At 37.8% G+C, this 25,282-nt stretch overlaps 2 protein-coding genes across 3 annotated transcripts in view; one reads left to right on the forward strand and one right to left on the reverse strand.

The window, feature by feature from the left end:
• The window catches only part of RBKS (ribokinase), a 58,878-nt gene extending 43,286 nt beyond the window's left edge, over window positions 1–15,592 (forward strand). The window contains exon 8 of the mRNA XM_063304630.1: window positions 15,129–15,592. Coding sequence (XP_063160700.1) covers window positions 15,129–15,302 — 174 coding nt within the window. The 3' untranslated portion in view covers window positions 15,303–15,592. The remainder of the gene's footprint in view (window positions 1–15,128) is intronic.
• A 715-nt stretch (window positions 15,593–16,307) lies between these two features.
• On the reverse strand, window positions 16,308–24,762 carry MRPL33 (mitochondrial ribosomal protein L33). 2 transcript variants are annotated; one of them, XM_063304644.1, is made up of 4 exons: window positions 24,639–24,762; window positions 22,091–22,112; window positions 18,915–19,021; window positions 16,308–16,573 (listed from the first exon to the last, which is right to left on the reverse strand). In XM_063304644.1, exons 1-4 carry the CDS (start codon window positions 24,658–24,660, stop codon window positions 16,524–16,526), a joined length of 201 nt encoding a protein of 66 aa, XP_063160714.1. In that variant the 5' UTR covers window positions 24,661–24,762; the 3' UTR covers window positions 16,308–16,523. The 2 variants fall into 2 exon arrangements, with proteins under 2 accessions (XP_063160714.1, XP_063160722.1); XM_063304652.1 differs by lacking the exon at window positions 24,639–24,762 and adding an exon at window positions 23,496–23,562.
• Between the last annotated feature and the right edge of the window lie 520 nt (window positions 24,763–25,282).

Raw genomic sequence — 25,282 nt, forward strand, 5'->3', positions numbered from 1 at the left:
CAGATCAACAAACTTGTAAGAACATAGGTTTTAATGGAATAGAGTCCATTTATTGTATACATATGTTATCTTCAGTTGCAAATGTGTGTGTATGACAGAAGGTTACAGCACTTAGATGACCTTGGCTAATCCCAGAATGCTAATCAGGGTTGGATTTAGTAACAGGAAATGCCAGGACTATCGGCTAGATTGAGAATTCAGAAAAGTCCCAGAAGGCAGCAGGAAGCCACAGCCATATTGCTACCTAGGAGGACTACATGGTTGGAATTATGAGAACCATTGCATCCAGATCATCGGAGATAGTAGTTAAGGACGTGCAAAACATTGCATGCATAGAAACCTAGTTTTCGTGCGATATATATCTGGATCAAAACACATGTTTGGTAAAGGATTATTGTCAATTTGGTGGTCTTACAAATTGAAAAAATAAATAAAAATAGATATTCTGGGCAGAAGTGTTCCAAGGTGGGAAACAATGGGAAAAAGGCAAGGCCATCAAGAGTATGCAGCAGCTAAGGGGAAACAGGAATGGCATGGGGAAGCCTGGTGAGAGAAGCCACAGTTAATTTGGATTATAATTATACAACACTTGAATTTAAGTAGGCCATTCAGAGGAGGAGGGGAGAAGGGGCCAAGGCACACTAGCCTTGCCCTATTTGTCCCATAAGATCCTCCTGGAAATATGGGACAATAAAGATAATCCAGGTTTTATTTGGCTGAACCCTGACCCACCCAGAATTTCTGAGTCACAATATATTTGTTTCATACCAGAAATAAAACATAGTTTCTGTTTCATGCTCCCCCAGTAACAGTTCTATTGTACACTGTGCTAGTTAGCCCACCCTTGTGCTTTTACTTATTTTCTTTCTTACAACATTTAAATGCTATCCCAGCCTCACAACACTGTATGATGGATCTCAGATAAATCAGTCTTCTCAAAATATATAACATAGCATAAACTAACAGACATCTCTCCCACTATCGAGGAATTAAATACTTGACAGTCCATTTAAAATTCAGCTCATGTGAGGGTGGGGAAAAGGGAACACCCTTTCTTCTGGGTGAAATCCCATGTAGGCTTCAGAGGAGTAAAGCCTACTGCACTTTAATAAATATGCTTAAATTGAGAAGCATTGTTGTCATTCAGAATGAGCAGCCTTAACAGAAAGTTTACCCCTGTCAAGTCACTTTCACTTGCTTGGGACTGTAAAACAAATCTCAACTTTGCATTCCAAGCCACAGTATGATTGATTGATTGATAGATAGATAACAGTCACATACAAGTATAAAACCAGTTTATAAAAATATTTGAATTTCTATGTCTATATATCAAGCAATAACACCAGTGCTAGAGATGTTTGATAATATTTCTTAATGGAAAAAGCAAAGACCATTGATCGTATTGTTATCTTACAGCTGACTGTACTGTTTCCAAAACAGGACTCCCCTGTGGATTAAAATAAAATGTACATGTCCTTGATGTTAAGAAAAAACTCCATATATTTTTTCTTGTGGATGGGTGTGTACTTTGGGCTCTCATTAGATCTGACCTTACATTGTTATAAAAAATACCACTGCTGTTTTTAAAACCTACAAAATCATTTTGCTGTAAGCATTTTGTTTTTTACAGTATTGTTAGGACAGCTGTTTTACAAGACAGGATTCTACAGAGCTCATAAATCGACAATAGTTTTGTTAAAACAACATGCAGTAACAAGTTTCAATCATGTTCACAATCTTCTAACCTTTTCTGGTTCATCACCACAAATTAAATGGAGGATGGATGGATGGATGACCATATACAAAAGGTGATAATCAAAACTGTATATACTTTAAATATATATAAATAAAAAAACATAAGAATAGGGCTTACTACCAGGTCAGTGTACTTAGGACATGAAGCTGCAGTCTTCTATCCACTTCTTCTCATTAAATTTAGTAGAATTTCCTTCTGCTAAGCACATTTAAACTTTCAAGGGAGGTCATCTTGTTGAAATCAGTAGGAATTTCTCCAGAGAAAGCATGCTGAAGCTTGTGTTGCACTTTTAGTAATTACTATGTAAAATTAAAATTAATTCACAGAATTAAAAAGTTCCCCTGGGAACTCAACTAGTCTTCCCTTGACTTGTTTCTAAATAATACTCCCCTCTGCCTTAAAATAACAGGTAATACACAGGTGTATATTTAAGTCATTTAGAAGATAATGGCTTCTTAAAGATGAAAACACCAGCTCTTCAGCTACTCATGTGCCAACTAGAGTGTTGCAACAGATCCAAAATGCCTCCTGTCTAATTGCTTTCCATCTGAAGTGTTGAAGGTTAGCTACAATATATCATGGGTTATGTGGCTGGAATGCTGAGTTTTCTGTGTAATTCCCCACCTTTCCTTTTTTATAGCAAGATGCAAGAGGTTAATTGTTCATTATCCAAAGAATAAATTGACCTATGCTTCCTCATAATCATAGCTGCACAGGTTGGCTGTTTGTTTTTCAGCTCCCTTGTTTTATTCTGCTGAAAAAGGTAAAAGCAGCAGCACAGTGTAACAACAATAAATGCAGGGAGACAGGAGTATTCCCCAATGACTATTTTCTAACGTTCTCCATCAGTTGCTTTTACAGCATTACTATGAAAAAGAGCTTTTCAGTATGGAATAGCTTCCCAAGAGAGTGTTTCTTTTTGCTTGCTTTTAAACAGGTTCTTAAGACTGTTTTGTTCTGAAAGGTTTTTTTCCTTCTTGTTATCTTTTTAGCCTGTATTATTGAGAATGGGTCTTGTATGTTTGTTTTATCATAGTTTACTGTTCTTTTTTTCAGTTTTGTGACTTATCCTTCTATTAAAAGTTAGATTTGATTTTATCATAGAAGGGTAGAATGTAAATGTCTAATAAAGAGAACAGAGTTGGTACCTGTAAAAACAAATGTCATCTGGTCAGGCAGGGAAGGGTGGAATTAATAAGTTGGTTCATTGATTTCTGGGTTTACCTAACAAACTGAGTCATAAATCCTGGTTTATAAACCACAGTGGCTGGGTTCGTGCAAGATAAGCTATTACGGATTAGCACAATAAGTAAGTCCATAAGGTTCCTTCATGAAAATTGCATGGCTTGAACTAGATGTCTGGTAGGCAAATGGCGACTTGATGGGTTTGGACTTTGAGTTACTAGGTGACCTCAGTCTGTTTCAGACTCAACATTATGCTTCTGTGCTTCTTACTGTGCTTTTTTTCTTATTGTCTAACTTTTGTTGCTCAATTTTCTATCGCCCTTTCTACTGATAAACAGTTCCATTAGAACAAAATTCATACAATGGTGTTTTTTTATATATATACACAAGGTTTTCCTTACCAGATCCATTTCCTGTTTTAGGCACGTACCTTGACACCACATACCCTTTTTCAGCCTCTTCTATGGTCATTGATTATGTTCTGAAAGCATTTCCAAATGCTGGCCTAGACCTAAGCCAGGAAAGCTCAGTTGTGACTGGAATAAAATGGAATCTTATCAATATACCAGAAAGCCAGTCCTTTTTAAAAGCATCCATTCTTTGTTTCCTGACTTTGTGGCTTAACGGCAATGACTTAAAAAACTATAAATACTGAGCCCAATCCAGTGACTAATTACTGAAAATTCTGTGCATCAGCAGAAGTGGAACCTGTGGTTAACTCAAATACTATCAAATGCCTTAGCTATTCAATAATATCCCTTGGTGTTTTCTATCTTTCTTGCAGAGCTCCTTTGGTTTTAGTTAACCTTTTGACAGTGAAACAAGCAGCTGCTAGGAAATGAAGCCATTGGCAAAGAGAATGCTGAGGGCAACTTCTTCAGTTCACCAAGAAGAGAGGACAGACCAAAGTTCAGCTTTTCCTGCTTATGGCTGGTAGCATAATAGCAAAAACTGGTATTGACCACAGTGTGAGAAGTTGTTAACAGTGGAAGCTTTAATTGGGTGAGCGGTTGGGCTTTAATTGTGGCTAATTGCACAGAAGCATGGTGAGATGGAGGGTGTTATTGTAAAAAATTATGCCCTAGATAGTGATAATATAATAGCTGCCCTTATTTATCGTGCAGCCAAAATAACCCTGTGACTTAGCCTTCTGCTTTCTTGCCTCAAGTATGCAATCCAATGAATTTCTGAAATACAAAGAGCCATACAGAATAAAATAAACCACCAGCTGCTCCAATCAGCAACTGTTATTTTTTTTTTAACACTGCATTTATTATTTGCTAAAGTTCAGCTTGGCTGTGAATGTAGCATGAGCTGAAATCATTCCCTCTGACTTGTCTTGCTTTTATTCTAGACAGATAATAGATCATCCTAACTTCTGATTCCAATATAGACAGTTGGGGCCTTTCCTGGTGACATTTTTTCTCATATGCAAGAAACAAGTATTTGTTCATTTGTTGAAATAATTTTAGAGGGCTTTCCTCTAAGAAGTGCCTTGAATATTTGCCCTTAGGAAAGCAATCTTTCCTAAGATTCTTATCCTAATCAATGATTTGTGATTAAATGTGGCACAGAATTGATGTACAGGTGTAGTTACTAGTGCTGCTTCCTCAGAGACCTTCCTCAGAGAAAACAACATAAAAGTGCTTCTCAAAAAATAAACATGGGTGCAGGCAGACTCCCCAGCCAACTCGGTTTGTTTCCAACCTTTTATTTTTAGGGAAAGTTGCCCTGCAACTCCAGACACAACTGGATACCATCAGTCTTTTGGAGTCTTGCCATTGTTCCATCCCAGCCTTTTAAGACCATTTTGAGAATACTTGCTTGTCTATAACAATAATTTGCCAAGCTTGAACTGCTTTGGCATGAAAAGATGCTTACTCAGTATTTGTCCCAGAATAGGTCTTTATCCTATCCAGATCACCAAGTGACTACCATTCTGGCTGTGGCTTCTCCCTTTTTAGTCACAGGGACAGGATACCACATTATTGATACCAGACTGAGTTAATGCAATAATTAAGAATATACCCCCCTTAAAATATTGTTGAAATAATTAATAAGGCTTAGCACATGTATATAAATATCAAACATGCTGGAGCCTATATATGCAACTGGTATTTCCATTTAAGAACAGCCTGGAGGAGAATGAGTGGTATGCTTAAATATATTTGCAGTATTCTGTAGGATTTCTATTACCAGAACCAACGGATTGTTTAATAATGAGTGGAAAAATACTTTATCTGCTTCTATTTGCTGACTGCCCTGTTCTGTGCATTTGCTGATTGAAAAGCATTTTATAAGCTTTGGAGCATCTGGCTACTTACTGAGATAAAAAGCATTATTCTCCCCCATTTGTAGAAAGGAAAAATGAGGCATTGAGAGGTACATATGATATTTTTTCCCATGAAAGATCATCTCCACATAATGAAGGGAAGGTTCCTCTTTGATTCATCAGTGCACAGCCAGATATGTAACCTCATAATGCTGGATCCCATGGTCTTGTCCTGACTAGTTCTAGACATAACCATATGATTTTTTATAAAGACCTTTTCCCTCTCAGTGTAAATGGCTTTTTGATCAATGAATGGAAATGTAATTTAAGCAAATTGAGCAAATGTAAACAGGTCTGTATGGGTACAGCTTGTGGTCTCACCATAATGCAGCAGGACTGGAGGACCACCCAGGTCAAGGTCTGATCTTATTTCTAAATCATCCAGTTACCTAATTAAATCCCTTTCTATTCCTTGTGTTCAGGGGGAAGAGGGCCTGCAGCCTTTCATACTTTTCTTCCAGATGGGAATGCATAATTTAATGGTGATCCAGCTGATGGAGACATGTGCATTGTGAGCAGTGTCGTGAATTGATGAAAATCAGCGTCTAGTCATTTCCTCCCTCTGAGTTTAAAAAGAGCCTTGCAGTTCATAATATAGCTCTGGGTCCTAGTTTGACTAGGCTCAAGCACAAAACATGGTTTTCAGAATCAGAAATCCTGGGGATAAATGCTATAATAAAAGAGAATGTTCATGGGAATATAGAGAGTGCCTTCTGCTCATTAATGAGTCAGTAAAACTTGTCATTACGTTATAGAAATAGGAAAAGGACTAACAGGCTGTGGGTGTAACTTCTCAGAACAGCAAGCACTTCTGTTGGACTTTTAAACGTATATTCTGCTTAATGTGACTACGAAAATCTAAGTCCTAATAGGCATCTGCTATTTCATTGTGAAGTAAAGAAGCATCTATTAATTAGGTGTGAAGGAGCTTTTTCAGTCCACTTTCTATGCCATATTTGCTATTTAATGACAGTAATTATGTTCATATAACCCTTAAAGACAGTTTGAGTTATGGACCAAAACCTGGAGCGCTGAAATGGTCCAGGATCTGAATACTTGCAGGCAAACAAGTAATAGCAAGGTCCTGCTTCCCCTAGCTAACTTACATGCTTAATCACTTACCTAATATCAACTATAATCATATGAATTTATTATTTTCAAACAAAATATAGAAATGAGTGGTAGCTAGTAGTGGAAAAATCCCAAAGGCCTAGAATTCAAGGATTGCCTCTTTGTAATTTTAAGTATTTATAAAGCTTTAGATGCCTGAGATGGAAAATTCACCTCACCTGTGCAATCAAAATACAATAATAAATAATTGGCAATTTGCTGCCCTCTGGCTGCCTTAAATATTTCACGTTTTAGACTGGCAACTACAAACTAAATGGCATTGCCAAGCAATTTACAATATTTTTGCAGACTTCCATGGTACAATTTCCAGTATGATTTCCTTCCAATCTGCCAACATGTTAAACAGAATAGCAGGTTTTTAATGTGACCTGGTTGCTTCCAAATCTTACATCTCAAGACTAATATTGCATTACTTACTTTCCTCACTTTTAGAACACCTTTATTTACCTAGTTTAAAATAGGATTCCTATTACACATGTCCAAAACATAGTAAAATAGTTTGTTACATGATTAGAAATGTGACCATTCTCTTTTCCTTATGCTGAGCTGAAGTAACTGACTGGAACATAAAAATGCCCCCTTCCCCACGAAACCAAAACTTTCATCTCTTTACTGAATGTGGCTGACCAATAAGGAGATTCCAAATAAACTATTAGAAACTTATAGTTGTATCTTAAACTAAAGAATTCCAAACAAATGTTTCACTGATCCCATAACCTAATAAATGGATGTGCTTGGCCTTTAAAAAAGCTTTTGTGACACTATAGCCCATGTCACAAAGTATATTATTTATTAGTTATTGATCTGAGCAAGAGACAATCAGTGGAATAAAGTATCTAGCTATAGAGTTAATTGAAGGATAAGGAGAAATGCAATAGAAATCTGCGGGTCAGACATAGAATCCAGCAATCCAAAGAAAAAAGGTAAGAGAACTTATTCACAAAGTCACTCTGAAAGGAATTAAGAGATCCTTCCTTCCTCCACAAAAAACCCATAATATTTTAGTGGAGGCATACTACTGCACCCCCACGGCCAGAGTCTTGAGGGTAAGTTTGAAATGGCGAAAGGAAGAAGAAATACTGTAATTCAAAGGGGAAAATATAATGATAGATGACTTCGGTTTTCAAAACATTTATTCATGCTAAACCAAGCTACATGAAAAAAGGAAATCTAGATATAGTTGCCTTAGAAGAAGAGAGCTTATGCTAAAAATGGAAGCCTGCCCAACTAAAGTATAAAAGAACACAAACCATGTCAAAAGAACCGTGCAATAATGGTCTTAGCAATATGTTGCTAAGACCATTAAACCTGCCTATAATATTTTGTTGAAATACATAGGAACAGAAAATCAGCAGAGGGATGGCTGGATCATTGGATGACTAATGGTAAAAGATTGCAGAAAAATTAAATTAGTTTCAGTGAGTTTCTCTTAGAATTTTCCAGAGATCTGCCTTAGGACTGATACAGTCTAATATTCATACATGATTTGGAATTAGAGATGAGCAATATCATACCCAAGCTTGTGGATGTTACCAAATTATTCAGGATGCCTGTATGCAGAGCAGCTTAAGGATTTCTTTAAAAGAACCAACAAAAGTAACCATAAAAAACCTTTTCATTACTCTTACTTCAGTTCTTCAATTCTTACTTACAATTACACCTATTAGCCCCATCCATGACACGTTTTTTGCTCCTGTTGCATACAGTTGGGGGAGGGGTGATTTGAAGGAAACTGCTATGCATATTTAGAACTATAATCATTTAGGATTTTAAGTCATGTTGATAGTCAACATATGTAGACCAAATTATTGTTTTTGTCAATGGGAGAGGTAACACAAATTTGCTCTCCCCCCCCCCCCGCCTTCCCTGGTGTAGTCATATGAGAGGGCAATGGCTAAAAATGCCTAAAATGATAATTAGGGGAAAGTCCCCAACTGGTTATATAGTGAATGGATTTAAATTGGCTGTGGCCAAATGAAAGATTTTGTGATTGTATTGGATACTTGATGAAAACAAAAACTTTTTATATGACTACAGTTTTTAAAAAAAGGTAACTTGTAAAGTTTATTGAAAATTTAATGAAAGCTACAAGAATGTTCTGGGTAAATCTGTGGTGTAACTCCCTTTAAATATTGTAGATCTATAAGCATTGCAGGAAAAGAACACCAAAAAGGATCAGGAAGTTAAAGCACCTCCTCCTTGGGGCATCATAATTTAGAATGAAGAATATTATAGAAGTAAATGAAACAAAATAGTGAATGTTACAGAGAAAGAAAATGTAGTTTTAGTTTCTCCTATAATGCAGAGTACCAAATAGAAGTCTTAATTTGTTAGCAGATTTGGTAGCACAAGATGTTTTGGTTTGCCATTGGTTTGATTAGACCATTTTAACAGATATCAGCAGCTTAACTATGATAGCCATCAGAACCTGCCTCTTAGATTAAATGTACTACTGTAGTGCCCCCTCGGTTTAAGGCAGAATGACATTCAAGAATAAATACATTGGTTGTGAGATGAAATATCCATCATCATCTTGAAATGAAAATCAAACTTATAGTTGGTAAAACTTCAGAAAGGTAAAAATAACTTCCCTTGCAAAATTACATTTAAATTAAAAAGCTGCATCAGTTGTTTTTCCGAAAATGCATGAAGCAAAATTCCTGAAAGTCAGTCCATCATGTTTAGAAATTCTTGTTAAACATTGACCAAGTGAGCTCCCCAACTGGAAATAGCAAATATCTGCATAATTGAGATACTATTGCTTAGTTCCAATCACAGTTCTGATGGTTGGGAAATGACGTACAACAGTTTGCACAACATCAGGTCCACAGATGGTATTTTATGAATAATAGTAGTGTTCTTCCCTCTGTGTTAGGAGAATTATTTTCCATAGCCGATGATAACTGGTCTACTTATTTATTTGTTTAATCTATTTAATCTGTTTAATCTATTTCTATGCTATCTCTCAAAGCAGTGTACGTTCATTTTTCTTAATAAAACATGATTATCCTATATTCAGTTGGGATGCTATTTGATGCTATGTGCAAAACACCAGTGAGAGCAAAGTAATTATGCCAGAGCTAGGAACTTGGGAATTGCATCCCATAAGAATTCCCAAAGAATCAGTAATGACCATTCCACACTAAAAGTGAAAACAGGAGGCAATGCTTTGATGAGTGGCCCTTAAAATGTGCTGCAAGAGCAATGAATGTTGTGGTAAAAATCACAGGGGTGTGTTAGTCTGGATTTTGACAACTAGCAGTTTGCATGACATATTCATTTTATTGCTGTACCTATTTTCAAGTCTGTCCAGAAGTCTATCTGACTGATGACTGACTGATCAACTTCGAAAATATAAACTATTATGGAGATGACAAGAATGAACAAGTTGCAGAATTTTTTGAGGTAAATGTCCAGGAGGGCAGATTTATAGTGAACTGATTGTTGTATATTTATTTAATGCTTTCATAATGTAAACCACAAACTAGATAACTTTCCAAGTCTCCTGGCAGTAGGACATTTTCAAGTGGGAAAAAAAAAACATTTATACACCAGACACTTTATCTGGCCTCATCTTTCAGGAATGTATGGGGTTAACACTAAGCACTATTTAATCATGTGCAAATGAGCCATCGGGAAATCAGCCAGGAAGTGAATATAGATTCCTAAGCACTGATGCAAAGTATTGCATGGGTACACTTTTCTAACAACACTCCATGGAGTTATTTTTGACTTGCTTGTTGCAGACATCAAGGGTTACATACGTGATTGCTTAGCTATACACTTTTAACAAGATTCACGACAGTAATCTTTCAACCCAAGAGCTTTCTTCACAACATCCAGCTCTGTAGGAATGTAGAATAGTAGAGTTTTTCCCCAGCTTCTTGAGAGTTGTTTGCCTGTGAAAAACTCCTGCAAAGTTAGAAGAATGTTTTAATTATCCAACCACATAACTGGAGCCTTCCTGAGTGGACCATTTGCATAGCAATGATATTTTCCTTCCCAGTTTGGAACTACCTACTTGATAGACCTACACAATCTTTTCTTGTCTATATTGCTGCATCATTTAACTATCTTTCCCAATTACTGTCCACAGAAGTTGTAGTACTTCAGTTTCCAGCATTTCTGACAATTGGTCATGCTGGCTTGGAATAACAGATGTTGCAGACCAACACCTGGGAACATAATGTTGGGCGGGGGGGAGATTTAATACTGTACTTCTCCCAGCACATGGGAGCTATACATGGATGAATAGTCCCATGTACAGTACGTTAGACATCATGGCAGATACCAGGGTATCTACTGTTACGTCTCTTAACACCTGCAGGCTCCTTGCAACTTGATTTTCTGTTTAGACCTGAGAGAGAGAGAGAGAGAGAGAGAACCTAGCCTGCTGCAGAGCAAAGCACCAGTATTTCTACAATGCTAGATGGTCCCATATAGACTCCAGAGACATTCTTAGAAAGCAACCCAATGCTTTGTTTCAAAGCTTCCCAGCTGCCCAGAAGAACATAAAAACATAAGCTGGGAACATCCTGAAGCTTGAGGAAACAGCAACCTCATTACATTGCCTCCTTATAAATATTGTGGTTGTTATTGACCACTAGTTTCTCAGTATCCATTTCTCTAAGTTCCAAACATGTCTACCAACCCAAAAATGTTGGGGACCATTGCACTAAATTCAGTCACTATGAAAATATTTTTAAAAAATAAGTTTTAAACAAAAAATAGAAGAACAAAGAACAAAGACAAGTAGAATCAAAACCATTTCACTTCGGGGTCAGACCTGAACAAAACAATGGACAAATAATGTGTTTTAAATGAATTACTACTCCTATAGGACTTGTCAATACCTCTACAAGTTCAAGAGATGAGTAAAACTTTGATTTCCTAAAGCCTAAGAAAAGGGGATTGTGGAAATTATAAACAAACTTGAAGATAGGCATGCCATCCTTTTCCCAAAAAGTTCAAGGTAATGTAAATATGATACTATCCTATTGTATCTTTGGAATATTAATGACCTGCCAAAAATCAGCTTGCTAGTAGGATTTTCAAACCAGGCTCAGATTTATAGGCATTATATCTTGTCATTTGCCTTACTCATGGAACAAACCATGTCAAAAATCAGATTTCTGTTGCTTTGCCATCAGCAGTAATGAGGCCTATTATCTTGTGGTCACATTTAAAGTGGATATTGCACTACACTGTTTTGTCATTTGCCTACTAAGTAGCAGTTGCATTTTGGAAAATTGCCATGATAGTGCTTCACATGCAAAATTAGCTCAACTATAGATCCTGTGCAGAGCTCTCCTGTCTAAATCCAGCTCTGAAGACATTATGACATTATTTCATATCCCTCTCCCATAACAATATATATATCCAAATTTATTCACTGCCCATCTCACTCAGAGCACGATTTTGGGCAGTTTACATAAAATAGGAATAAAACATTAGTTAAAATACAATAAAACAATATAATAAAAACAATCTTCTTACTAAATATGTTCCAAGAGGTGGATGATAAAAGTCCTTAATTTCTAGGGAGCATCTTTAGGGTGCTGACCATCCCCAGGGTTGGTTACCCCTCTTCACACCCCATGCAAGATAGCAGAGCTAGGTCTTCACTTCTTTCCAGAAGGCCAGGAGAGTGGGGGCTCACCTCACTTCTGGGGGAAGAGTATTCCATAGGGTGGGGGCAATGACAGAGAAGGCCCTCTTCTTGGGACCCGCCCAATGACGTTCTCAGAGATGAGACCCGCAACATGCCCTCTCTGCCTGAACACGTGGGGCAGGTCGATGTGATGGGGATGAGACGGTTCCTCAGGTAACCTGGATCTGTGCCATGTAGGGCTTTAAAGGTAAAAACCGGCACCTTGAATTGGACCCAGAAGCAGACTGGCACCCAATGCAGCTCCCACAGCAAAGGTGTTACATGTGCCACCCTAGGGGCACCCAAAATTGCTTGCATGACTGCATTTTGAACAGATTATCATAAATCAGTTGGAAAAGCTGGATGAAGTGATATAGTGGCAACGCAGAAGACTATTATTTCAAGGAGTTTAAGTGACATATTTTGATTTTCTCCTTCACACAAAGCAGCTTAGAGTTTGAGTATACCAATGTTTAGCTGACTTTTTTTGTTTGCTTGAAATGGGAGAGAGAAGAGAAAACCCCAAGATTGTTTTTGTTACGCATTAGCTTATCTGTATAGTTTCCCAGGCTCTTGGATTATGTCATAAACAGGTGCTTCAGGCCCTGGGAACTATCCAGTCAAAGTCAAATCCTGCAGTCTCTGTACCATGGAAACAGGGTCACAAGGTTTTAGGCCAGACTTTGATAAAAATCTTAGGGTTGCCTTTTGAGTTGGGGAGCTTCTGCATAGGCCTGAGCGCTGGGTGCTGTGGAAATGGAGCCGCCCTGGGGTATCTGCTGTCATTATTGAGGGACTCCTGACAGCCTATGGGGGATTGGGTATCAACTCGCTTGGTATGTTTTTTTTTCTCATGTTATGCTATTTATGCTTCTGTTTAACCTGCCTAAACTGTGTTTCTTTGAATCTATTTGCTTAAGTTAATAATAAAGCTTAAAATCTTTTTATCCCCTGGTATGCTTATTGTCTCTGGATCTAAAAGAACCAATTGTCGAGGCACCTGATCACTGCTTGGACACTTGGCAGAAAAAGTGGTTAGCTGTTGAACTGTTCTAGCTCAAGGAGAAGTTATGCCCAGAGTACTGTAACGATGAAACAGTTTCAGAACAGTAGGAAGTTATCAGATGACGCCCAGAGTCATTGGTGAATTAGGCAGCCTTACAGATCTGAATTATAAACAGACAGCCTTAATCTGGGTTTGGTACTGTTTGAAAATGATGTAAGTGCCTTGGAATACATAATGGAAAGTATGCGTGTCATATCTGGAGGTAGTTGCCATTTTAGTGTTTGCGGTATTGTAATAATCATAGAGGATTTTCTGTTCATTTGGATATTTGTTTACAACTTTTCAGACCTTAAGGTGGCTCTTAAAATATTAAGATCATAAAATCCAGCATTCTATTATGAACTCTGCATTCTAGATTAATGGTTAAGTAACGCATAAACATAATTATTGTAACATTTAAAACTGTACTGCAGGACCCCAAATTAGTATTTTTTTTAAAAAAACCGTAAAAAGAGCATTTTTATACAAACACTTAATTGTATTATTTTCAAGACTGAATATTTTTTCAATCTGTAACTATAATGCAAATGTTTTCAAACTGCTTTCAATGAATGAAACAAAGTTTAGGATGGACTATTATCTTTCTAATGCAAGAACTAGATCTTTTGGTTTCTAAGACTGCCATCATAAATATGAAAAGCACTTTTTAAAAATATTTTTGTTGGTTAACACATACTAATCCTATACAGCTACTTAGACTTCTCCCAGCCTAGTAACCTGGCTAGGCCTGTTCTCCATTAAATTTTCAAATGATGATAAAGTAGAGTCCTTGAGTGTAAAATACAGAACTTGGCAATCTCAAATATAGTACTACAAACTGGAGTGTTTTTTTTTTAAGCTGATACAATTGAATAGAAGAGCAGAAAGCATAGATATAGGAAGCAAGGAACGTGTTCCCAATGTATGGGACTATAGTAGCTAAGGCTGGAAACTATAGCCCCGCATATCTGGGAGGTACTAGGTTGAAGAAGGCTGGCCAACTCCGTCAAAAGTAAAATGAGAAGCACAATGTCAGGGCTGAAGTAGACCAGATATATTTGACTGTGCTGTAAATTCGGCTCAAGAATGAAACAAATTGAAACAAAACTTGTAGATTCTTTTTCTTAGCTGTTTTATTATAAAATCAGAGAGAATGAAAAAAAGAAAAAGAAAACCTCAAGATATAAGAACATGGGGACATGCTGGGCATTTCAAAGTTTTATTGTAATTCCACCATATTTGATAAGTAAAATAGCATCTAAAAAGCAGCCTACAGTATTTAACATTTAACATTTCCTAAGTGCACCATTGTTTCCCAACTCTTGAGAGCTAAATGTGTAAAGTATGCAATTCTTGGTGCCTGTATAAAAGGTACAGGGTTTTGCCCTGATTCTTCCTCCATTTTAATTTTCATGACAACCCCTCCCCAGCAGATGCTACTGAACAAGACCATTTCTACTTGAAGCATTATTTGGAACAAGTGCTTTAAATTTCACATAGCAGCTCCTTGCTATTTCTTAAAGCTGCCCTTTTGTTTCACATGTGAGAGAGCCAGATAGGTTTTTTCACTTGAATAAGATCTAAAACACTTCTTCCAAATTATTTTCAAACCATGCACAACCCAATAAATACTTGTAAATCCTGAATTCTGTTCCGTTGTCCCTTTTAGTGTCTAGTAATTCTCTTGCCAATATCCTTTTTAAAGGAGTAGTTTTCAAAACATAGAATGAAACTCATTCTAAATTAGGGATGGGGAAACATCCTCCTCCCTTGCAATGGCTGCATCTGTTGGGGAACCAGATGGCAAAAGTTGAGTCACATTAAAGCAGCAAGTCTATCATACATGTCCAAGTCATCTAATTCTTGCCATGTGTTTACTTATTTGAATATATACATTTAAGACTGACAATGCAACTTCTACATTTTTATGAAAACCTAGGGTACTGATTTTTAAAATACAGGATTTACAGGATTTTCTATTTACCATCTGTAGTATTTCAATTTTTTTCCCCCTTTTCTTTTCTTCTAGGGAGCAGGTGATAGCTTTGTTGGAGCACTAGCTTTCTACCTGGCTCACTACCCCAGTCTGCCTCTACATGAAATGCTGAGGAGAAGTAACTTTATAGCATCCATTAGCACTCAAACAACAGGGACACAGACTTCCTTCCCTTACAGAAAGGATCTGCCACAAAGCCTATTTTAAGCTGTGTAACACAATAGTTTGATTTTCTTTGCTCAGGTACTGTGGCTCTTTAAACAAATGTCTACTTGGATGCCAAAATGAAGATGTGTCATTGTATAAATCTCATTGTTGCTTAGCCTTACCCTGAATGAGGTGTACATGCTTTCACACACTGCAATTCCAGTTTAGGACATAGGATTTCAGGTTTACAGTAAGATTTCTTCCATGTCTTACTTAAGCAAGAACCCTTTTTATCACTGTTTTAAAATTGTGATCCTACTCTGAAAATAAAATTTTTGCACAACTTGGAATGTCTCTGTATGCATTGGGAAACAGAATTATCAAAGCAGAAAATACCATTCAATATTTATATTGAAGCATCACACACACACAAAAAAGCAAGGCTCACTTTTGCAGTGAAGTACTTATAGAAGTTCTGACTTTTAAAAAGCGTGGAAATCTGTCAAATTCTGCTGAACTACAGCCCTCAAGAGCTACAGCTACTATGGCAAAGGGTCATAGGTTCCTCATCCTTGTTCTAACATAAAATTACACCTCTTTGTTGACTGATGAAGACTGCAACAGAACTGTGTTACTCTAGGGCAGCCTTTCTCAACTTTTTGACTCTGGAGGAACCCTTGAAATATTTTTCAGGCCTTGGGAAACCCCTGCGCATTCCGGCTCAAATATAGGCCACAAGTTACAGATTGTATCCGTTTCATGTGTAGGCCTTTATAGATGCACTAACAGTGTTAAAGAATGAAACTTACCTCTTTAATGTGAAGTTGCCCAAATTTGAAATATTTTTTTAAATAAATCATGATCTCCCAGGGAACCCCTAGTGACCTCTCGTGGAACAAATGTTTCTTAGAAGAGTGTAAGCTTGCCTAAAACTGATGCCTCCCGGAAGTGTCTGAATACAGTTTCCACCATTTGCTTGGAATCTGTAGAATTTCAGCGCAAAAGATTGGGGAAGCCTCTTGTAGGTAGTTTTGCCTCTTGTGTTGAAATGAAACACACACACAATGGAATTCAGAATTTTAATTCACAGGTATGAAAACAAGAAAGTTGTTGATAAGGATCCATCTCTAAATATCAGTAATGCATTTTCCACAATGTTCTTATTTACAATTGGCTTTGACCACCTCAGTCCATTTTCTCTCTTTTCAACATTGCCAACTTAGTATTTCCTCTCATAAGTCTGTCCCATATATTCACAACATCTTCTTAGCCAATCATCAGTTACACGGAACAGATCTTTTTCTGCTCTTTGAAGAGGACATTCTGTTTGACTGAAAAGAAAAACAAGTAAAAAAACCCCTAAAATTATGCCTACTTATATGTTTACATAAATACAGCTAAAGCAATGATTGGCTCAATTCATATCATGTGATAATGGAAATGAATGTGGTGTACAGTGAATATATGGTATGCCACCCAGAGTCTATATTATTTAGGATGCTATACAAATACTGCGAAATAAGTAAATAAATATTTTTGTTAGCTATGGCTTCAAACCTAAATGATAAGAAACAAATGGAATATCAATGTACATGGAATCATCTCTAAGTTTCAATGGTTTAATGCCAAGTTTAAAAAATAAAGCAGAAATTATTCATAATGAGATCAGTAATTATACATGTCCACTGAATGATTTTACCTATTTTTTTTCTTACAGTTCCAATCTAATTTACGTCAGTGATACAACTTCTAAATTAATTCTTCATCTAAGCAAAGTATCTGCAGTTCCTTCTGGATAACCTACAGCTTACAGCAATGTATTGCTTCTTGTTTGCATCATTTGATATACAATCTTCCAGACTCTAGATTTGGGCAGGAGACAGAAGAGTTTGGGGAAGGGCTCTTGAACAATTTATTTAGGAACTGATCGATATCATCTGCTGCTCATTTTAAACAGATCTGGATTGGCCTGCAGCCTCATTCAAGCATAATTACGATGTTTACTAGGGATAGGGCCCTGCTGAGAAAATACCATCCTTAAATTAGAAACGGGACATAAACTTCCCTCAGGGATGCATGTGCACAGTACAAACGTTTGTAGAGAAGGAACCCTGGCAAGCAAGAATTCAAATAGCTGTAATGGGCTGTAACAGTAACCTTGAGGAACAAGAGGAAGAGCTGCAACCAAGACAATGGTCAGACTAAAGAAATTTGAGTCCAAGACCGAAATGTAATGTGAGAAAGCATCTCACGGCCCTTCCTAGTTCTCTTGTAGATAAAGAGAGGGAGGGAGAAGCGCGTTCAGACTTGCAAGATTCTGTTACCTTATAATAAAAGTAGTATTCGCAGTCATAATTTTGGTTTCCTAGTCTAGTCTACCTTGAAGGGCTGACAACAGCATACCAATATATGCTCCAAGACTGTCTCTATAGACATTTGTATCAGATCTGCTGAACATCACACATTAAGAGGGAATGCTACTTACTTCTCTTTTAAGAAATGCTGAATACAGCTTGCATCAGTGGGGAAACCTCACATGAACAGAATACATATAGTTTTTCTACAAAGACAGTGTAGCCCATCATGCTGCTGCAATTACACTGTACAATCTGAAGCACCACAAGCTCTGATACTTTCAGTTTCAAGTATTTATGGCAAAACACTTTAACTTTGCTTTCCAACTGAGAAAACCCTCCTTAAATCTTTCTGTTTCAGTACCATTGCAAAGTTATTTGTATCTTGGAAGATTACCACCAGCACATCACCAGTGCCCATGTCATGTCAACAATTTTCAACACTGCAGCAAGACTGAAGTGTTTTTATCATGTGTGTGCACACACACACACCTTAGAGTCAGTTTTTGACTTCTGTCGACTGCCTGGACAAGTCCCTGCAGTTTTCTTGGCCAGGTTTTTCAGACGTAGTTTGCCATTGCCTCCTTCCTAGGGCTGAGAGTGAGTGACTGGCCCAAGGTCACCCAGCTGGCTTTGAGCCTGAGGCAGGACAGAACTCAAGGTCTCCTGGTTTCTAGCCTGATGCCTTAATTCTTATCATATTGATACTAAATGATTGTGTTTTAACAAGTAGATTAAAGATTAAAAAAAAGTGAGCTGGATATAAGTAGCATTTTTTAAAAAAAAATAATGGGACAGACCACTTTCTATATATGTTTTAGATTACCCCAATGGTTTTAAATCAGTAGATAAGCTGGAGAACTCAAGAAATTGGATTTCTATGTAAACTCCCCAATTAAGCAAATGAAGGCTAAAACTGTCATTCTTACACCTTCCCTAGGAAACACAACAGCTGCACTTGTTTCTTAAAACTAATTGAATAAATAAAAATCACAGTTGAGCATAGATTGTTTTAGACATTAAGTATTGTGATCTTAATTTAGTCTGGTGCTTCTATTAAACAACAAATACATTACAATGACAAGTCTCAGTTTTATCCATTACTCTGGTACATACCAAAGTCTGGTATTTTTTCATACTGTTTGGGAGGCTTTTAAGATGTCAGTATCTTGAATATTCCTACTCAAACCATTTGGATACTATAAGAATTGCTATACTATACCAGTGATTTGTGCATACATTCTGTTTGGTTTCAATACATGGTTACAAAAATATTCATCCCATTTGTAAGCCCCTATAAAACACTCCAACTTCTTACCATGACGATCATAGCTTAGCATTACCAGCTTTTCTTGAAGCCGGAGTCGTTTTACATTAAAAGCACAGCCTGTTCCTGCTTCACTGACCATTCTCACAAGTATATACCTAGAATAATAAATGAACATCACAAACGCATTTTACTTGCTAGCTATTATTTTCCATAATTCATTTTTGACTCCTTGGTGCATGCATGATTGTCTATTAACATATTTAACTTAAATTTTCCCTATTAATTTTAGATTAAGATTATTTTAATCAGACAAATACTTGCAAATGAAAAGCCCAAAAAACAAGGCAATTTTCAGTCATCCCTCTTTCTCTTGTAGCCCTCTATGTCCCATCAACCCTCCTCTCCACCAATATCCATCAGAGCTACCGTGGAAGAATAGGAGAGGAAATAGTATTTGAGCTGCAGGCAAGCAGGGAAGAATGAAAATTACTCCCTTCATTCTGAAGATACTCTTCCTTGATTAAAGAGCCTTCTGTCAGCAGGATATTAACAGGATACAACACTTACAGGATACAACGCTTACATCTATGTCTCAACATTCCTCAAGAAGAAATGTATCTTTATTGATTACTGTTAATTTCAAATTTGCTTCCTTAAAAACCATCTTTAATTTGCAAGTTCACAGTTCCATTGAAACATAACTGGAAGGACATTTGAAATACAGCAGGTGGTTGGCAACACTTCCAATGAAGGCTGATTTTAAATGTTCTGCAACTGAACCACAAGATATTGTTTTGATTCTCACCACCACTACCTCCTGCCAGTAATTTGAATAAAAGATCTGCATATACGAAAAGCAGAATTCATCTTAACTGTATTACTTCCTCCAATTTTTTTCTTGCAGTTAGCCAGAAATATAAGACAATATACTTTCTCTACAACAATCATAATTTATATGTAACACATAGAAAATTCAATGACAGATACCCGCATAGGCCTGAATCTGAAATCTCAACAGAGGTCTTATTTAAAATTAAATTGAAAATACAAAAACCTTAATTCTAAGTGCCCCTTTCCACAAATTCAATAAGGCACATAGTCTTCCTCGAGATTATTATTTTACATTTTCATTGATATATGCAGTAATAAACAGCATCTGTTCCCCCCCACTGCCCCCAAGAGTATATTACAATTAATGCTAAGAACAAAAATCTGTTTTTGATAATTGATGCAGATCGAAAAATATGGGGATAGTGTCATGAGTACTGATGGTGAGCAGGAGGGGGCCTCTATCCAGGGTGGAAAACGCATGCGTAGTACTGAGGAATTAAGCAGCCATTCAAAGAGACACAGATCAGACCCGCCTTAACTTTCGGGGTTTATCTGTCTGGGTTTTTCCCACGCTTCTTCAGTTTGTTAGGATTCTGTTTAATGTAGCAGTAATAAACACTAGAGACCTACTCCTCGTCTCAGTGTGATTTCTGACTGTTAGGACAGATAGTAACACAAATAAGCTCTACTATTACAGGTAGACTGTTATCCTGACTTATTTGCAATTTCACTTAACTGCAGTTAATATAGACCAGCATATATTATCTATGCTCCAAGTTTGCATTTCCAAACTAATGTTATAGTTGGCCCACAGTTCTGATCTCTCCACTATTTTGCACTTGTACAGAAGTACACATCCAAATTCTACCTGCATAATTTCCTGGTGATTCCAGCAATCTGACCTTAAATGGACATCCTTTTCCTGCACTTTACTTTTTCCCCAGTGAAAATCAGCAAGTGCACAGCAGAGCTCTGTTGAGGGAAGTGGCAAGTATCTGCAGAAAAGTGGCCTTTGAAGCTCTCAGACATCCTGCAGCTGGGGAGTTCCTTGACTGCCCGACAGAGCACAGCATCAAGTTCAAAAGACACCTGGAGAAGGCTTTGCAGTCCTGTAACACCTACCAGCTCTGCAAAGCAAGACCAATTACTTTGCAACCATAGCTACACCAACCACAGCTGCAGAGGCGTCAGAAAGTGACACCAACACTTTCCATAGCTTTGAAGGAGGAAAATCCTTATTTTGATTTTGCATTCTTTATCAAATATTATTATTTCTTTTTTTCCTTGTGCCATTGCTGTTTTATTAGGTTGTAGAGTGGGGCCTTGTCTTCTCCTTGGGCTGTGAAACCTGACTTCCCAATTCCCACAGATGCAGTATAATGAAACCTGCAGTTTCATTATCCAGAGTTGTATGCTACGAAGAGTAGGTGGCATATAAATGTAATAAATTATTATCAATATAATCCCCCATATTTAAAACAAGAAAGCAACTCTCTGAGGAACATTGAACTGGCCACATTCCATACTACACTGAACTAGCTCTTAACAAACACAGGAGAGTTAAAATGTACAGACGTACTATAACTAAGCAGGCTGGTTTCATCTCCTAGTCTCTGCATCCTCTGGCACTACATCTCCTCGAGTGATTAAAAGGAGAAGATGTGTTCACACTTAAATGAACAGCTCTTTTTCATATAATCTCAGAGAATGGTTTCTTAACAATCCAACCTCTAGAACTGACCACCAAACCTGCATTCAAATGAATGCAAGTATAGTCTCCCTTCAGTCCACCCAAATGAACATATAGAAGACAGATAAAGGTTAGGGGGATAAGAGGACATAAGGGCAATGCCAGCATTCAGGGCCCTACCCTCCATGATAGGGCCATTCTAGATTGAATGGTCCTGTCATGTTTTGTATCTTAGAACCAACAGAGGTTTCTATGAGTTGAAAATGGAGACACAATCTTCACTTATTCCTCCTTCCCCCTATGCATCTATCCAACAAACTAACAAAAACAAAAAACAAAAAAGTCCGCTCCATAGAGTCAAAGGAGCCTTTGGTATAGAGGAAGAAAAATAGATAAATTTGTTTTCTGCTTACTGAAGCCTCTACTGGATCAAAAGGTTTCTGTTAACAGGACATAATGGCTTAATAAACAAATTAACAAATTAATGGTCAACAAGATCAATTGCAGGCAACTTTATTTACAGAGTTGTAATATGACACTACTAGGTCTCTAACAGGTCTTTTCATACATATTGCTCTCATGAAACTTTACTTTTGATACAAATAGCGATCCATTACAGAAAGAACCTAACTGCCATTAACAGCAGAAATATCTCAACTGTTTAATTTTAGAGTAGTAGATGCAAATTCAAATTTTTACTTACTTTGATTTGCTCTTCTTGGCCACTGGAATTGCAGAACAAAAAAGAAAAAAAAATTATTAAAATGTTTCAATTTATTTACCAATACACCAAATTATTCTTGCCATATGATTTTATTAAATTTTTTAAACCAACCAACAGCCAAAGCTCTCTGAGCAGTTTACAATAAAACATACTAGAAATATAATCTGAGTTAAAACATGTATGATAAAAATCAAGTAACATAAAATAAAAAGCCCTATAAACTAGGCAGCAGCACAGCAGTCATTCAAAAACTAATTAAAATAAAATTAAAAGCCAATTAAAAAGCCTGGGAAAACAAAGATCTCCACTGGCACTAAAATGTAGCTAACATGGGTGCCATTCAAACCTCTCTAGAGAGGGAATTTCATACATGGGGTTATCACCACAGAAAAGGCTCTCCTCCTTGTAGAGACCCACCTCACCTCCTTTGGTGAAAGGACCTGGAGAAGGGCCTCATTAGATTATCTTAAAGTCCAGGTAGGTACATAAGGGAGAAGGTGCCCATTCAGGTAACCTAATACTAAGCTGTTTAGGGCTTTAAAGATCAAAACCAACACTTTGAATTGGGTCTGAAAATGAACTGGCAGCCAGAGTAGATGGTGAAGAACTGACATAATGTTTGTATTGACTATCTCAGTGAGCAGTCCAGCCTAGCAAGCAGTCTATTTTGAATTAACTGAAATTTCCAGGCTGTTTTCAAAGGCAGTCCCACATACAACACATTGCAAATCCAACTGGGAAAGTAAAATGAGCAACATTTAAAACCATTTAAATAATATTCAAAGGGAACTCATGCCTCATCATATTCTTAACATATTTTTCTAATGCATACTTAGAGATTCCAGACTAGATATAGTTTATTTATTTACTTAGCTTGTATGCCATTCATTCCCAATGGCTCTAGGTGGCTAACAATGTCACCATATAAATAATACATTTTTTTTTTTTGCCTTCATGTCAAGTATTTTGACTCCTGGTGGCTACCAATAATTCCTAAGCAGATTTCAAGACGGAATATTTGTGAGTCCTCTGCCTGTCCCATGCACTTCAACAGGGACAGCACACCCTATATCCCGCCTCTGAAACAAGGTCATTTTATGAGACCCAGGAGGCATGCTTTTTCTGTGGTGGCACCTGCCTTCCGGAATGATCTCCCCCCAATGTACAGTTGGTTCCAACCTTGCAGGCCTTTAGAAAGACCTGGCTTTTTCCTCAGGCATTTGGCTCAGGATGAGTAGGGTTCCCATCTGGCAACCTGTAATCGGCTTGAGTCCCTGGTCACCTCTGTTTTGTATTATCATTATTTTGCTTTTAGCACTTTTTTTTTGTATGCTGCCCAGAGTTAAACTATAGTTTTTAACAATCCACAGTCATCTATACTTACTGAAGCTGCTGGGAGTTGTAGCTCAGTAACATCAAGACAGCCACAACTTCACCCTCTCTATCTAACCTTGCTGTATATACAATACCTCACCTTTATGAGAACAATATAATTTATGATTCATTAAACCATAGTTTACCAGTTATATTCATAAAGGCTTTCCAGACTGTAAAATAATTCAGAGGGATTGTTTTCAATGTTGGGAAAATGCAGCACCTCTGTGCTATTCATTATGGCTGGATTTGGGAAAAGGTTCTGCATGGACAGGTGTGTTGCAGTTATCACAACTCCTTTTCCCAGGACTGTGCTGAAGTTCCAGAGGGCAGCCCCTAGATTCTAGGGAAAGATGTAGCTGAATCAAATAGATGCAAACAGATTCTGTACCAGTGGCCCACATTTTCTAAAGCACTTTTCCCCCTCATAAATTCATATTGTTTCTTAGTTTTTTTCTCCACTTTTTCAGTCTTAAAGCAATCCTCTGTATAAAGTTAATGTAACAAAGCAGCACCTTTTTTTTCTAAAACCTGAAAAGCCTGGGATTATTTTAATGGTCAATATAGAGTTACTTAAGAGTAGAGGGGTTAAAATGAGTAAATAAAATCCATAATCCAATGATCTACCCTGACAAATCTACCTCACAGGAATGCAGGAGAAAACAACGTCCTTTGCCCTACAATCTGTGGAGGAAGAGCAATTAATATATACAAAATCTCTGCTCGATTCCCAAAGAATGTGGGGAGGTTGGTGTAACCTCAGCGTAGGACCCCGAATCACCAAACGACCAACCCTTCTGAAGGGCAGCCAGGAAGATCTGAAACGGGACCTTCGCCATACAGCCACCCCGTCAGGGGCCAAGGAGAGCGTGAACCCTACTGCTGCTTCTCGTCAGCCGCTCGGAGCGCTTTAAGCAGCTGAAGAGCCGCCTTAAAAGACTAGCCTCAAGTTTTGGGGTCGTATTCCGGGACAGGGCCGCAACGGGGGGGGGGGGCAAGTGGGGCATGTGCCCCGGGCGCTGAGTCCATGTTTGCCCCGGGTGACACAGACCCTAGTTACGGCTGTCCCGGGAAACCGGGCAAATGTGGGGCTTAGTGCGGCTACACCCCCACCACAGTAAGCTTCCCCAAAGGGAACTCCCAGTCCACTCACAATTGACCACCGTCAGAAACATGGCAATGGCGACAACGGCAGCTAAACTCAGCCGCCTTAGAAACTCAAAACTACCGTCGACCGGTGGGACAGAACCACCACGCTAACTACTTCCGGAGCGTGCGCTCCTTCACTTCCGCCTCAGTAAAGCCCACCCACCGCAATCTGCAAAACTGGCTCATCCTCTTTCATCCTGAATATCCCGACTCCTCCCTCTCTTGTTGCTCCGACAACCTCTAGTATCTCAGTTCTTTCGGAGTGCGAGTTAACCCTTTAGCCACCGGAATTCCTATTGACATTCAGTGCTCTTCGATGCCAGGTTCTAATACGCGGATACTGGAATAAAACACTAGGTAGAATACGCCAAGTCGAAAACATGTCATTTGCCTAGTGTTGGGGGAACTGAAGGAATGGTGAATTTTTTTCATAATTTTTCCCATCACTGTCATCTGACCATGCTACATAAGAGTCTCTTGCAAGGTGGGCGGTATAGAAATATGAGAAAGAAAGAAAGAAAGAAAGAAAGAAAGAGAGAGAGAGAGAGAGAAGGAAGGAAGGAAGGAAGGAAGGAAGGAAGGAAGGAAGGAATTCCCCATTTTCGAGGTTCCTGCAACACGGCGACAAGAGGGGCTTGGGTTCATGCA

This window comes from Candoia aspera, chromosome 1 (genome assembly GCF_035149785.1).
Source record: "Candoia aspera isolate rCanAsp1 chromosome 1, rCanAsp1.hap2, whole genome shotgun sequence".
Lineage (NCBI taxonomy): Eukaryota > Metazoa > Chordata > Lepidosauria > Squamata > Boidae > Candoia > Candoia aspera.